Below are 17,107 nucleotides of genomic sequence, written 5' to 3' on the forward strand. Positions count from 1 at the left end.
CGTGGTGGTGCATGCCTGCAATCCCAGCTACTTGGAAGGCTGAGGCATTAAAATCACGCGAACGCCGGAAGCGGAGGTTGCAGTGAGCCGAGATTGTACCACTGCACTCCAGCTTGGGCGACAGAGCGAGACTCTGTCTAAAAAAAAAAAAGTAAAAGCTTGATAAATGTTTTCTGGATGAGTGAATAAATAGAGACTCCAAAAGCAGGAGCCCTGTAATCTTGTTCAGGGAATTACTATAGACATGTTGGATTTGCCACTTATCTCCTGAATCAGTGATAGGCAGCAGCGCCCAGAGAGGTCAAAGATCTTAAAGTGACAACTGATGCTCAAGATTGGGCACCCCCAATGCCATTGAAAAGTATCATATTAATCAGTTGATGACTAAATTGCACTGGTGGTTATGCACACGATTTTAAACTTTAAAACAGTAATACCATGCAGGAACATTAAATTCCTCATCTCTTAGCTTATCAGCCTAACAATGTGCTCTCTTCCAGGAAAGAGCAAAGTTGAATGATTTTAGACTGTAAAAGACCACAGGTCTATACACTTACAGATTATAAACTTTGGGAGGGCAGGGACTGTGACTGACTCACTCACTGCTGTATCCAGACTCATGCACAGAGTAGACCCTCATTAAATACTCGTTGAGCTTATGAAAGAGTAAGACCTACTGCCCACATTAAAAGCAATATCAGGAAGAGATTTGCCCAAAAGCCAAACTCTGATTTTTATCAACCAAGCTTAAAAGCAGTTAGTAAATTAATAAATTTGGTTGAAATTTTTCCCTTCAGTGTTTATCATTTATCCTGATGAATAAAGTAGTTAATGTAGGAAGTTAAGCTTGTTTTTTATGAGTTCTTGAGAGGCAGACCTGGCAGTCATGCTTTCATATACTGATAACCTCGAAGAAACAAGGCAAAACACCCACTAAGTTAAACTTAAGAATAGAAGCCTAAATCATGGCTGGTGCATGGGTATTGTACTGTTCTTATGTCACTATGGACAATTGTTTTGTGTTTTCTGTTTATTGATAACACATATATGTTGTTTTTGTATGAGATGTTCTTCAAGGGGTACAGTGTGGATTTGACCTTGACTTTAAAACAATGACAATGCAGCTATATTTTCAGAGACATTTTAGGACCATTATTTTATAAAAATTCATCCCTCTTTTTTTTTCAAGGGTATACCTCAGTTACCATGTGCCAAAGCATTATACAACTACGAAGGAAAAGAGCCTGGAGACCTTAAATTCAGCAAAGGTGACATCATCATTTTACGAAGACAAGTGGATGAAAATTGGTACCATGGGGAAGTCAATGGAATCCATGGCTTTTTCCCCACCAACTTTGTGCAGATTATTAAACCATTACCTCAGCCCCCACCTCAGTGCAAAGCACTTTATGACTTTGAAGTGAAAGACAAGGAAGCAGACAAAGATTGCCTTCCATTTGCAAAGGTAAAGGTAGAATGCACTTGTTTTCTGTTTGCCAGCTCTACCTCTGTACCCAGATAGATAGAAATATAGCTTGTGTTGCCTTTTGCAAAAAAATACAATAGTTTTGTGTGAACTATCTCACCATGCTTCTGAAAATGCCTAGAAGCAGTCTTTAAGTCACAACGAAGGTAATTTTATGCACAGACTTCTTATATGAAAGATTATTTTGGTTGATGCTCTATGTGGTATCATTTTCATATTTAGAGTCTGAATTTATTTCTAAGCCACTTTAAAGGGTGTATGCACCACTCAGGGATTTTAAAGTACTGAATTATGAATAACAAAATGAAATGTCATTACTTTCATATTTTATATGTAAATTTCTTTGCCTAAAAGCATACAGGAATATATCTGCCGAATTGATAAAATGGTTTGGAGTTTTAAGCAGAATATTATGATTTTTATGGAGAAAAGCGGTAGGATGTACATTTGAGTAGGCATTTGGTTTATTTTCAGAAAATGAGAAGCATCTGAGAATCAATCTAAAACAGAAACTCGGGAGGCTAGGGTAGGTATCATTTGAGGTTGCAATTTGTAGATCTTAACAAAGTTAGTGGCCAGCTCCCTTGCACAGGAGTTCATAGCTTTATAACAGTTGGAAAGGACACCAGGTGGGCTGGTAGCTACCATTTAATTCATTAAAACATTTAATCCACGTACTAAAGATATGTCATAGCATTTTTATTCTTGTGCTCTTTAAAACCTGAGTCTCTTTATTGAAAAGGAAAATTAAATGATAAGCTTAATGATCAGGTAGATTAATGATTTGCTGTTTCTTCAGGATGATGTTCTGACTGTGATCCGAAGAGTGGATGAAAACTGGGCTGAAGGAATGCTGGCAGACAAAATAGGAATATTTCCAATTTCATATGTTGAGGTAAGTTAATCTGTAGAAACTTGAACTGTGTTAATATTCAGCTTACTAAATAAATCTTACTTATGCAATTTGAGTATTAAGAAGTCCTCGCAACAAAAAGCACCAGGAGTGCCCTGTTACAGATCACTGGACAGATCAGGAAGAATTCCTCCATCCTATCCAGCAATTATTGAAGACAGTGAGATACTTGAAACACTTTACTTTTTCTCCCTGGTAAAAGCTTTCCTATGTCTTGTTAAATGTCACTGTATGCTTATTGTCAGTCACCTACCTATTTCCTGTTTATTCCATTTGCTGGCTTTGGTGGGAGTAGAAAGCTGATAAAGTTCTTAAGTAAGATGGAGATAAGTGTATTTGTTTATTTTTTACTTACTTCTTTGGTTACTTGCAGCATCAGCAGAACCAGAATAGTGATTTGCAAAGTTGGGCTTCAGTAAACATTTGTTAAATAAGTCAATGAATCTTCCTCCATCCCATCCCAGCAACTACTTAGCCCCCTTTCCCTTTTTAAATCAGCTTTGCTTGGAAAGCTTGTAGCCAAGCTTGACATAGTAAAGTCTTTTTAGAGAGTATGTGTAGTCACATAATTGTATTACTTTAAGAATAATACAAGCAGAACATAAACAAAGGAGTTACAATTCATAGTAAACTTTCATTATATCATATATCATAAACTAAATGTCCCTTGGGAATAAGAATTTCTTGCTGAAAATAAAATCGAAGGCATTTTCAAAGAATGTAGCGTGGCCCAGACAAACCATTCAAGGTTAGTTGAGTCCATGGAAGGCTTCTGGTAAGAAGTAAGGTCTTAGTAGATATCTGTGTGATGGATAAATAGGGGTTAACCAAGAGAAATGGAAAAGGTATATTTTATGGCAGAACATCCAGACAGGGAGACCAGCATGTGCAAAAGCCAAAAAGTAAGAGAGAGCACAAGATTGTTTGGGGAATTGAAAGTAATCCGGTTGTTTAAAATATCAAAGCACGTATCTTAAGCATGTAAAAATGAAAAACCACTGTCACTTATTTTGCAATCTTTTTATCTGAGGCATTTGTTTTGGCATGAAAACGAAAATGACAAGCTGTATCATTGTAGCCAGCACTCAGTTTCCTCCACAGAGAGTGAGATTGCCAACGTTTTCATAAAAAATCAATTTGACTACCGTATAGCCATGGGAAAGTAATTCAAACCATGTATGAGTCTTGAATTTTATCCATACCCTTCAGATGTTCCTGTTTATTGAAATATTTTTTCCTCCTTTGAAAGCAAATAACAGAAAAAAACCAAACAACCTTTAACTCACAGGCAGTCCTTCCTGTACATTATGAATATATTCTAACTGTGGATCATGGAAAACTACAAGCACTTCCAAGTATTTGAATAGTTACACTGAAGAGCATGGGTAAGCACAGGATTAATAATAAAAACCTGTCTTTACTTGTTAGCTATTATCAATATTACATGCTGATACTTGGTTTGTGATACCTGAAAAGGGATTACTATATTTTTGTTATTGGGCGAGTATAGAATTGTGCAGATAGGCATAAAAGATCCACCCATGGCAAATCCAGAGTCACTTCAAGTCACTGGACTCATTAGGATTATGTACTCTGACTTAAGTTGGAAAGATAAACTTCTGCCCAAGTGGAAAGTATTTTCATTCTTCTGCTTCTTTTCTTTCAAATGAGCATTTTCTTCACTTGAACCAGAATCTTGCCGTTTGAGATGTGGCAAACAAGTTATCTATCTTTAGGAGCCTATGAACATTTCTTTGATGTCAAGCCATCAGATTGAACTTCCTGGTAGGGAGCAGAGCATCTAGGGATTAGTGACACCTGGTGTAGCCCTTAGGGGAATAAAGTGGAGGCAGATTTCAATCGCAACCTACTGAAATTCAACTATTTCAATAATGTCAATTGTCTTACAGGGCATTCTTAGCTGTGGTAAAGCAAACTATAGGAATAAAAAACTGGGGCTTTTTCTTAAGTAATGGTCTTTCTCTAGCTCTGTAAACCTATTCATATTTGCCACACTTCATGGGCCGGACAATCCCAGTATAAAAACAGGCTGCATCACAAAAATTGGTAAATAATTCTCTTATATCTTATAAATAGACATTTAAGTCTCTATCAGTGTTAGGTATTTTGCTTTTTTTGTACAATCCTGCCAAAAACTCTTATCTCCCAGAAGTTTTGAGAAGATTGAATGAGATGATGTATCTCCAGCTGTCTGACACCACTATGTCTTATGCATAGTGGTTTGGAGCTCAGATTAGACCATCACGCCTAGAGGGTACCAGAGCATGGTAATAATCAGACAAAACAACCTAACTACCATGTGTAATGAGAGAAGCTGAAACTCCCCCTCGACTCCTGCTGGCCGACTTAGGTAATGGATATGCCCAAAGAACTCGCCTGTGGCAGAAAGTCTGCACGGGATGGGCCTTGGGGTAGGATTGTGGGCCTGGAGTAGAATCTCTGGGTCAGAGGTTTAGATGTGGAGCTGTGGAATTAGGAGGGAAGGTAAACTGTAAGGAGCTGAGCACCGGAGGTGGGTAAAGAGAGGATTAAGGTGGTGAGAAATGCTACTGGAATAGTTTGCCTTCCCTTCCTGTCCTCAACTCTCCTTTTCTTTCTCAACGTCCTGTAACTATGGACTGTGATCTCCACGTGTACTGGAATAAGGTAATAAAATAGCGGTTGGTGTATAGTGGCTTGGAAACAAATCTACTTTTTTTTTTTTTTTTTTTTTTTGAGACAGAGTTGTGCTCTTGTTGCCCAGGCTGGAGTGCAATGGCATGATCTTGGCTCACTGCAACCGGTGCCTTCCGGGTTCAGGCAGTTCTCCTGCCTCAGCCTCCCAAGTAGCTGGAATTATAGGCATGCACCACCATGCCCGGCTAATTTTGTATTTTTAGTAGAGACGGGGTTTCACCATGTTGGTCAGACAGGTCTTGAACTCCTGACCTTATATGATCCTCCTGCCACTGTCTCCCAAAGTGCTGATATTATGGGCATGAGCCACCATGCCTGGCCAAATTTTTTAATAATGCAAAAACACTTTGCTTATTAAAGTAGAACACAGAATTCTTCAAGGCTTGAATGGAGGAGAGTCTGGTTGGGAGAAGTGAATGGGGAAAGAATGGCTATATAAATGGCCCTGGATTCCATGCCTTGGAGTCCTTGTTGAGCTCTTAAGATAAGGGTAAGGGTTCTCTTGCTTTGATCACATTCACCCTTCCCCTCTGGAGATTCTTTCAGACCTCTATTTGGTGGAGCCTTAGAGGTTATGGGTTCTATTTAATTTAGACAGGCCCTTTCTTCTCTTGTGTAAGCTGGAAAATAGTAAAGGTTAAAAGCAGTTCTTGAAGACACCATGCCAGGATGTGTATAAAAGGGTGTATTTTTTAAGGACTGAGTACAGTTTTAAAAATAAAAATTTTTAATCTACTTCTTTCTTTGTTCAAAAACACTGGTTTTCTATAAAATAGAAGGAAAGATTTTTAACCCCATTAATTCAGAGCTGACTCATTCATTCAAGTTCGGGTGATATGATTCTTAGCAAGCAAAATATTTGAATGAAATAAGTGCTGAATATGAAATTTTGGATGCTTCCCAAACATAATTGTGTATTGTAGGCTTATAGTGAACTATAAATTTTTATTAAGTTTCTCATTTTATTTTGATTCCTACTCATTTGTTTGAAATATCACCCACTCAGTTTTTCAACACCAAAAAAGTTATTTAGCAACTTGCTCTTCTGCTATAGATGATGAAAGATAATGTGCGGAAGTCCTGAAGTTGGAGTGGCCTCATAGACAACTGTTCTTACTCGGTAGTTACTGCCAGAAACAAGGACTGCATTTCTTATTGGTTTAGATCTCGTGTCAGCTGTCACTTCTTCTGATACTTTCTCTCACATCATCTAGGGGAGTGCCTCCTCTTTACTTACTTTACCCCAAACACACACTGGTGCCATAGTGGGAGAAAGCTTGGACTCTGGAGCCAGATGGCCAGGATTCAAGTCTTGACTCTACTACTAATTATCTGAGTGACTTTGGGCCTGGCTCTTCATTTGTAAAATAATAAGTTCCAGTGATACTTAAGAATAGTGCCTGGTACCAGCAAGAGCACTGTCAGTGATGGCTGTGATTATCACCACCATTTGTTATTATTATCCCTAGATCCCTAGAAATTATTAACACTTTTTTCTCTCTATATTTCCAGTTATTTGTTGATGTGGTTACTAGCTGACTCCTCACCCTCCATTTCCCCATTAGAATTCAAACTCCTAAGGGCTAGTTCCCCAGGGTCTTTGCACAGCGCCTGCCCATAGTAGGCTTTCAATAAATATTGGTTGAATGAATGAGCAACCTATGAACTTTTATAATGAAAGGTTCTAAACCCAAAACAAACATGTTTGGAGATTTTGCCTCCTTCTACATTGTTCAGCTAATTCTCCCATCATTCACTGCCTATGCGTATATCTTATCATTGGTTTATCTTGGTGTTATGTCAGGAAGTTACATTCTTCAGAACCAGCTGGTCTGTGTGACCTTAATGCAAGCTTTTATCTTGTTTTGTTTGTTTGTTTGTTTGTTTGTTTAAACTAGGCTATTTGGTCGTACCTAGTTTAGAATTTTCCCAAATTAATGGTAGCGATACTGTATGGATTAGATCTTGTAATCTCTACTGGTTATTTATTTCTTAAATACAGTTGTCGCTCAGTATCCACAGGGGGTTGGTTTCAGGATTCCTTATGGTTTCCAAATCTGCGGATGCTTAAGTCGCTTACATATAATGGCGTACTGCAGTTGGTCCTCCATTCCTCGGAGGTGGGGCCCTAAGATGCATGTGGAGGGCCAGCTTTGTAGAAGAGACCCCCCTGGGGGTAGGGTAGGTCAAAGGATATAAAATTTTAGGTATGTAGGAGGAGTAAGTTCAAGAGGTCTATAGGGTGACTGTAGTTAATAACAGTATATTATTGTATTCTTGAAAAATGCTGAGAGTGGATTTTTAAGTCTTCTCACCACAAAAAAATGATACCTATGTGAGGTAATACATATGTTAATCAGCTCAATTTAGGCATTCCACAATGTATGCATATTTTAAAACATCATCTTATGCATGATAAATATATACAATTTTATTTGTCAATTAAAAAAATAAAATGTTAAGAAAAAAAGACTCCTTGATTCTTTCTGAGATGAATTTTCACCTATTTTCAGTTTCTCCTTTGGCTTACTTTGAGCTGAGGTAGGATAGCCTTATTGTCAAGGATCCTCATTTTTAAAATAAGTTTATTGACATAAGTTACATACAATAAACTACACATATTTAAAGTGTACAATTTGGAGTATTAGTTATATTCAACTTCTAGAATCAACCGTAGACAAATCATGGCAGACATTTCTCTGGCTATGGATAGAGTGTGTTATCAGCCTCGACAATGGGAAGTCAAATGTGTAGGGCTCAGGGAGCACAAGTGGCATTAAAGGTGGGGGTGCTAGCTTCCTCTTCTAGGGTGTGAGAGAATTGGAAGATAATGTCTGTGTTCCAAAGAATAAGAAGTGGAAGTTTAGGTACGTAGTTTGAAGTTGCCAAGGTGACCCCTGGAGGAGCTAAGAATAACAATGCTAACTTTATTTTTTAACTAAAAGCCTTTCCTCTTGAGAATAATGATAGCAGAAGGGCACAATATTAGCCTTTGATCTAATAATCAAAGAGTTGATTGAACTATATAAAAAGATAGCATCATTTATACTTTTGGATATATTTTTTTCCTTTAGATGTATTATTTTCCTTTAAAATTAAAAAGTTAATGTTTATAAAAGAAATTTAGGGAGATTATGGGGAAGTTGGGAAGAGGGAATTACTATGTTGCTTAGCATCCAAATTTCCCTTTCAAACCTGAAATAAATAAATTTTTGTAAGTGAAATTTGAAGACATCGTTGAGAAGTCAGTGAGGAAGAATTACTCTGTTGCTTAGCACCATACTTTCACCTGTAATTCTGACTGACTGAATACATTGGATCTGCCTTTGAGTAGCTTTTTTTTTTTAAGCACTGTAGACTGTGTCCCATGGTGTAGGTTTTCATATCTTCCGAATGCTATCCACTTGATACAAGTAATTATTACTTTTCCTTCTGCCACAACGATAGAAGGAAAAGGAAAAATGAGCACTGGCTCCTGAAGTTCTAAAGGCAAAGGCAGGTCCCCTCTGAGCTCCAGGAGCAGCTGTTTAATAAATATGGCTAAAGACTTAATCTAAAAAGGAGTTGTTTAGGTTAGGTAAGGATTTAGGGTAGTTTATGCTCCATCTACTATTCAGAGACTTCTTTCTAATTTAAGAGTTTCTTTTTGTTTTGCATCAGGAAAACATTGAGAGAGCTGAGATTTTAAAGATTGGTTAATGTTTATGGAGTTCTCACTTCATGAATGGACAGTTTCCAGTACTCTAGGTAGTTTCACAGAACATAAAAATGCAGATTTCCTGAACAGCCTTAATCAGAGGCCTAGGCTAATCACCACATGGCATCTAAGGTCCACAGTGACTCCCTAAAGAATCGCCAAGTTCTTTAACCTGGCCGTATTTTGCTACATGTACCAGGGCCCTAGCTAAGTTTACTGATCATTCCTGGAAAACATACCCTGGAATTGCTCTCTTTGCAGCTCATCAGGGATATTTCTTTGTCTGTATGGAAAGTTCACCTTCAGGGTCCAAATAAATACTATCATTTCTCACGAAGTCTTTCTTTCCTAATTTACGTATGCAACAAAACAAATTCTATGAAACGGAACCAAAAAAAAAAGAACCCTCTCCTTGCTTTGAACTTCTACAGTACCCCGTTTGTACCATTCTTACTTGCCTGGAACATGCTAAGTGTATAATTTGGTTTGTTGATGATTTATTATTTTCCTGTGTTTCTTGAGAGCCATATCTTATGTAAAGGATATTTTTAATGATTTTATTTCTACAATATAATCATATTCCAGAAAGTTTGGAAAGGAAATGAATAATCCTAAGTCTCATCATGTTTAATTTTGGTAAATATCCTTCCATTCTTTTTCCTTATGCTTTAATGATATTACACACATGATTTTGCCTCTCTCCATATAATTGTACTACTACTAAACATCAGTTTTTATGACTGTCTAATAAACACTCTAGTAGCTAACCTGTAATTTAATTATTTTTACCATTTTGTAGACAAATGTCTTGCTCAGGGGGACACAGAGCCAGGAATTGAGAAGGGAATCGTGGCCTCCACTCTGCAGTTCAGTGCTTCCCTAGACCTCTGCCCTGCCCTAGTCTCAGAGCACATTCAATAACTAGCATTCCTAATGGTTGGGCAGAATCACTATTATTATCTAGCTTTACTTAAAAAGTGTATAGGGCATTTTAATGTTTCAGAACAAATTATGAAACATTTCATTTTCTCCTACCTAAAAGGTTAATTTTCAGAAATGAGTCACTACTCAAGAATTTTAAATATCTGAGGTTGCCTTTTTTTTATGAGAAAAATCACAAACTAATTAAAACCATGATATTTTAATGTCTTTTCAACTTATTATTTTATCATTTAAATATTTTATTATTGTTATATACAAGCTAAATTTTTCTAGTAACTAAAGCTTTAATAAGCAGAATAGGTTTGTTTTAATTAATCAAGTGTTAAGTCATGTCTTATATCATGTAAAAAAGACTGAACGAATATTCTATACTGGTCCAGCATGTGTGTGCATATGTGGCATATAAAATGGCTTGAACAGGAGCATCTTTATTACATCAATGGGAACAGGCTTCTCTAGAATGAAATGGAATGTTTTAGGAAAATATTTTTCCTAAGTGTTATAAAACAACCTTGCTTTTTATAATAAAGTTTAGTGATAATGTACCTATTAGGCTTCACATATTTGTGGGGCAAAAATTCCTCTATATTTTAAGAAGAAGGAAGATCTCAAATGAACGTGCGAAGTCCTGATGGTCAATATCCTTGATACAGTATTCTCTTTCTGTCCTAGATTCCCTCTTGGTGATCACCATTCCCCCACCCTGCCCCCCATGAACATCCACACGTGCTTTAAGTATCCAGGACAGGGGAAATACTTGTTCACTGATTTATTAACTGATTACACATCACTGTGGAATTTCTGTCAGTGTGTCATTTCACATTGACAAATTTTCACTTAGAATTAATGACAATTCCATGTTCATAACCTCCTGAGATACATGTGTATTTCTTTTATAGTATCCCTACATCTGGTAATCAGGTTGTAGAAAATAAAATTTGTCATTGGAATGATACTTTTGGCTAACAGACATTTCTGATTTATAGTGTGCATTCAGTGAACAAATATGTAATAGAAAGAAGCATATATATATAAAACTGCATGTATTGTCAGATCCAGTAAACATAGTGAAGTGAACTAAGACCAATTTAAAAATTATCCATAGGTCTCTCTCCCCAGCACCATGAATAGACTGTACATCTGTTGCTCCAGAAGTAATAGGTATTTGTACCACTTTATACTTAATTTTCAGGGTTGAACTTTTAAATTTGTATGCACATTCGCTGTTCACCGTTGGGAAGGTGTTTTCTTCCTTTGCGGTTGCTGTCTTCTCTGCCCAGGCCTTTCGTCTTCCAGGAACTTGGACACATGTTTTATATCTTTACTGTTTTGCATGTCAGTTATTCCCTTTCCCCTGGCTATCCTTTAATACCGGAAAATGATCAGCTTTTACTCTCCCTAAAAACCTATTCCTTGACTACGCTCCTCTCAAATTATGATTCTACCTCTTCTTACTTCTGCTAACCTTCTCAAGATAATGGCTTATCCCTGCTCTCCGCCTCTGCTTTCTTACTCCCTGAAGTTAGTGTTAGCCTCTGGTCCCTCCAGTCTCTGAAATTTTCCTCCTGTTTGCTATGAACTGACTTTTCTTGGCTCTTGTTTTTGTCATTTTGTCCTCTCAACATCTACCACCATTCTTTTCAAAAAATATATTTTTTAGGCCGAGCGCAGTGGCTCACACCTGTAATCCCAGCACTTTGGGAGGCTGAGGCGGGCAGATCACAAGGTCAGGAGTTTGAGACCAGCCTGACCAACATGGTGAAACCCCGTCTCTACTAAAAATAAAAAAATTATCTGGGCGTGGTACACGCGCCTGTAATCCCAGCTACTCAGGAGGCTGAGGCAGGAGAATCGCTTGAACCTGGGAGGCGGAGCTGCAGCAAGCCGAGATCGAGCCACTATACTCCAGCCTGGGCCACAGAGTGAGACTTGATCTCAAAAAAGAAAATTTAAAAAAATCTGTATTTTTATTACAGATTCAGGGAGTACATGTGCTGGTTTGTTACATTGGTATTACATGCATATTGGTGAGGTTTGGGCTTTTAATGTACCTATCACTCACATGGTGACCATTGTACCCAATAGGTAAATTTTCAACCGTCACCCCCCTCTCATCTTCCCACTTTTGGAGTCCTCAGTGTCTATTATTTCCATCTTTATGTCCAGTTATAAGTGGGAAAATGCAGTATTTGATTTTCTGTTTCTGAGTGATTTCACTTAGTATAATGACCTCCAGCTCCATCCATGATGCTACAAAAGACATTATTTCTCTCTTTTTTATGGCTGTGTAATATCCTGTGGTGCATATATACCATATTTTCTTTATCCAATAGACCGTTGATGGACACTCAGGTTGATTTCATGACTTTGCTATTGTGAATAGTGCTGCAGTAAACATACAAGTACAGGTGTCTTTTTAATAAAACGATTTCTTTACCTTTGGGTATATACCCAGTAGTGAAATTGCTGGGTTGAGTACACTATTCTTAATCTCTCCAAAACTCTTTGCTTTTTTCATTTCTGGGGCATTGGTTGGATGGTTGGCCTGGGAAACTTTTCAAGGTCTTCTTTCTTGTAGATTCTGAAATTCTGAGGGCCTTTTGCTTTTCCTGTTACCCCTACTATTTTCTTCTCTATTATTTCTTCCCCAAATCAGAGATCACCAACTAGTATGATCTCCATGACTTTTATGCTTGACTTAGAGTGGTTTTTAAAAATTACTTGTTAAGATGTAAACTCAGGAGGTTTTACATAAGCCTAATTTCAGCTTTCCTTAAAAGAAAAAAAAAAAAAAATCAGTTGACCCTGCCAAACAGTTGTCCATTGAAAGAAAGCATACACTCCCCAGTTGACCATAGTTCATTATCGTGTGCCTGCCATTCTCTGTTGGTCTCTGTCTGGCCTTCTTCATTCATTGACTTCAACTGCCCAAACTAGGCAGACACGTGAATTTGCGCCTCCTATCCTTAATCCATCGTGCTGTTTCTTAGGTCTTCTTTTATCATGAGTCAGAAAAGATGTTGTCTCTGTTTCTCTCATTTAGTACTGTGCCTGGCTTTTAATAGTCACTCAAAAAACATTTGGGTGAGTAAAAGCCTCCATTAGGTTTGATTCTGGTCAGTGAATACCTGAGGACCCTATTCCCAACACAGAGGTCTTTGCCTATTGAATATTTTGAATGGGATATTTTTGTTTGGGTTGAGAATAGGTATTTGTACTTCACCTAGGCATAAAATTTTACAGATTATTAAGTCCTGCTTCATGTTACGAATGAGAAATGGGAGGCATACCCAAGAGCAAATGACTTGCCCAAGGCAACAAAGCAAGTTAATGGCAAGCTGGGACTCTGAGTAGTAAGAATAACTCATGTTCATATAGCACTGCACATGTTACAGAGCACTGTAACCCATGCTCGTTTCTACCTGTAAAATTGATGTTACCTTCCCGTTTTATACAGCTAGAGAAACCAAAACTGTGGAATTTATATGGTCCACCCAAGGTTACTGAACCAATGAGGACAAAGACTTAACTCTAACCTAAACCTTTCGGTGTGAAGTTCAGAGCTTTTCCTGTGGTTTTCTCTGACAGTCCCTTTTTCAGCTACCTAAGCTAAAATTCTTTTTAGGCTTTTAATGACATGCACCCTCTTTTTATACCTTACATTTCAAAATCAGAAACTGAACAAGAAAGTTCTAGTTTATTTTGTTTCTATCAGATAGGGCCAACAAAAGTGAAGATAATGAAAATAAGTGAAGAGCTACATAACTGATGTTTCACCTTCCTAACCTAGTGGAGCCAGGTAGTTAACTCTGAAAATCCTTTTCCCTTGGCAGGATGTAGCGAGGCTTGTATTAGGAGTCCGTGTTCCTCCCTGTCCTACTGCTTAAATGAGTAACCCTTGTAGTTGCTACCAATGCACTGCTTCAGGAGCCAGGAGGCTTCAGAAATGTGGGCCATAGGGGATCAGGGGAGTCATTTCAGTCTTATTTTCTCTGTTCAGCAAATACTTTGTGCTTAATGAGCCTTGGGAGCACAGCCACCCTGTGTTGCAGCTTCTTTCTGTGCAGGAGCTGTGGAGAGTCTAGAGCTGTGCCATCCAGTGCACATGCCGCTGTGGAGCAACTTGCAGCGAGACTCATCCAAACTGAGTGGGATGGAAGCACTCTGTTCACACCGGGTTTCAGAGACATAGTACAGAAAAAGAATGTAACGATCTCAGTACTTTTTTACACGGATTACATGTTGAAGTGATCATAGTGTAGATATATTGGGCTAAATAAAATATATTATTAAAATGAGTTTTACTTATTTCTTTCTGTCTTTTCAAATGTGACTATCAAAAAATCTAAATTCCAAGGGTGGCTTATATTATATTTCATTTCAGTTGCATAGTGTTGGGCTAGAGGCAGCACTTCCCTCCCTTGATAGTTCTAAGAGACAAACATTTTTATTCATTCAACAAATATTTACAGAGACCTTAATGGAGCTGTTACCTGAGGGAGGCTTTCATATCAATTTTAAAAGACTCTTGAGTAATCCCTTCAGTCTCTTAGTAACTCCTCTTCCGTGGGTAAGTTTTGTATTATAAATGAAGACTGAGCTTCCTTTTATATTTAGGTCATCCAAAAACAAAAACCTTGTTACCTAAATTGTAGGGAGAATAGGAGACAAATGGGAATACCAGTTTCTCATTGCCATTATGGAGCATTTTGCAAAGGACTCTAATGTGAGGCAAAATATTTTCATGTCTGCCGAGAGGATGTAAATGGGCATGAATTTCCATTCCATAGCATTTCATTCATTCACTGATTTTCTTCAAAGTGAGTGACTCATCTGGGGAAGGAGCATTGGACTCAGTGATGCAGTAGAATGTTGAAGTGCTACATTTAAAACATGGCATTTCAAACCAGAGAGGAAAAGATGGACTGTTATTTAAATGATGATAGGACAACTGCTGAGTCATGTGGAAAAACAAAGTGCTAAGTGCTTTCCCGACCTTATTCTTTATGCAAAACCAGATGGGCATATGGTTCACAGACGGAGATGTAAAAAGAAAGAATGAAAAGAAGGAAACATTTAAAACTAGGAAAAAATGTAGGTTTCTTATTTAAAACAATTGTGGAATTAAAAGGTTTTTAAAGCATGATGTTAAATCAGGATGCAATAGTGGAAAAAAACGGATAATTTTGACACATAAAATAAAAACTTATCTATAACAAACCCATGAAGTTAAAAAAAATTAGAACAATATTTTTAATTTAATAGACATAAATATATACACACATATATACACATAAGTTAAAGAGCACTTTACATAATATAGAAAGTGTATTTATGGCGAGGCGCAATCGCTCACGCCTGTAATCCCAGCACTGTGGGAGGCCGAGGCAGGTGAATCATCTGAGGTCGGAAGTTCGAGACCAGCCTGACCAATATGGTGAAACCCCTTCTCTACTAAAAAAAATACAAAAATTAGGCCAGGCACGGTGGCTCACACCTGTAATCCCAGCACTTTGGAAGGCCAAGGCAGGTGGATCACGAGGTCAGGAGATTGAGATCATCCTGGCTTTCCCGGTGAAACCCCATCTCTACTAAAAAAATACAAAAACAAAATTAGCCAGGTGTGGTGGTGGGCACCTGTAGTCCCAGCTACTCAGGAGGCTGAGGCGGAAGAATGGCATGAACCCGGGAGGCAGAGCTTGCAGTGAACTGAGATCACGCCACTGCACTCCAGCCTGGGCAACAGAGCGAGACTCCATCTCAAAAAAAAAAAACAAAAATTAACCAGGTCTTGGTGGCACTTGCCTGAAAACCCGCTACTCAGGAGGCTGAGGCAGGAGAATCGCTTGAACCCGGGAGGCAGAGGTTGCCCTGAGCTGAGATTGTGTTACTGCACTCCAGCCTGGATGACAGAGGGAGACCCTGTCTCAAAAAGGAAAAAAAAAAAAGTGTTTATATCAGTCCATAAGAAAAATGCTAACAATCCATATGGATAGAATATGGAAATAAGCAAATCCTAAAAAAAGAAAATAGATGCTTAATCTCATTAATAAATAGAAATGCAAGTTAAAACAATATAATACACCTTGTTACTTCAAAAAAACGATTTTTAAGCTTACACTTTGATCTAGCAAATTCCACTTTTAGGAGTTTACCCTGTGGATATGCTTGTACAAGCCTGCCAAGACATAGTAAATGGCAACATCTCTATAAAATAGAATACCATGCTATCAACCTGTCCCTATTGATATGCAAAGATGTTCATGAAATATTGTTTCATTAGAGAATAGAATGGATTGCTTGGTTTTATTTGTGTTAAAAATCAATAAAGTAGATACATGTATAACAACATCTACATAGAAAATGAAGGATATGTTTTAAATTGTTAAATGGAAATCCATCTGGGAAGCAGGTTGGGAAGAGACAGATGTGGGGAACTGGCTGAGGCCTTTTACTTTTTACTTCATAATGTTCTATACCAGGGGTGTCCAATCTTTTGGCTTCCCTGGGTCACACTGGAAGAAGAAGAATTGTCCTGGGCCACACATAAAATACACTAACACTATTGATAGCTGATGAGCTTTAAAAAAGAAAAGAAAAGAAAAGAAAAAACAAAACCTCAAAAAAAATCTCATAATGTTTTAAGAAAGTTTACAAATTTGTGTTGGGCTACATGTAGAGGACCGTGGGTTGGACAAGCTTGCTCTAGTGGGTTGTGAATTAAAATAATTACTTCTCAGATCTACTGTTTGTATCCTGTAGTGCTCAGAAGCTACAGACTGATTCATCTGTAAAGCTTCCTATAAAATAGTAACTATTCAACTTAGTTCTCATTAAAAATTTTTTTCTCTTTAAAAAATTTTAAGTCTCGCCTTTTAAAAAAAAGGCTATATTCTCTCTAGCAAAGAGGGCAACTATACACAAAAAAGTTTAATATTTCTTAACCTGCCTTGTTATTATTGATATTATTTTTGTCAGTATATCATCTCATATTTATTTATGCTTCTGATAACTCTCAAAAACGCATTCTTTCTACATTTTAGACTTTTCTCCAAAAAGAGGCATAAGAATTTTAAGAGTAATAAATATTTTAGAGTCCCTGCTTTTATCTCCAGTATACTGAAGTTTACCTTATATCCAACCTAAGTCTTATCAAAGCTACTTACCAAATGCTTGGAATAAGGTATTTTAGGATACAAATTTATTTTGCAGGTGATGAGTGCACTCCTAACATTAAAGGTCATGGTTAGATAAATGTCACAGAAAGCTCACACTACTGAGCTCAAACATTCATACATGAATTTTATCAAAATTCTATTAAAAGCTATCAGATTCTTGGTTTCCTGTTGTTACCAAAGGTTGTTATACGTAC

The 17,107-nt window shown here is 37.5% G+C and overlaps 1 protein-coding gene across 3 annotated transcripts in view; it reads left to right on the forward strand.

Annotated features, from left to right (window-relative positions):
* The window catches only part of SH3RF1 (SH3 domain containing ring finger 1), a 177,612-nt gene that overhangs the window by 114,946 nt on the left and 45,559 nt on the right, over positions 1–17,107 (forward strand). For all 3 annotated transcript variants that reach the window (XR_647518.4, XM_003899352.5, XM_009207843.4), the window contains exons 3-4: positions 1,190–1,465; positions 2,286–2,381. Coding sequence is in view for 2 of the 3 variants with exons in the window: in XM_003899352.5 (XP_003899401.1) it covers positions 1,190–1,465; positions 2,286–2,381 (372 nt within the window). In the remaining variant the exon portion in view is untranslated. The remainder of the gene's footprint in view (positions 1–1,189; positions 1,466–2,285; positions 2,382–17,107) is intronic.

The sequence above is a fragment of the Papio anubis genome, chromosome 3, assembly GCF_008728515.1.
Source record: "Papio anubis isolate 15944 chromosome 3, Panubis1.0, whole genome shotgun sequence".
In the NCBI taxonomy this organism is placed as follows: domain Eukaryota; kingdom Metazoa; phylum Chordata; class Mammalia; order Primates; family Cercopithecidae; genus Papio; species Papio anubis.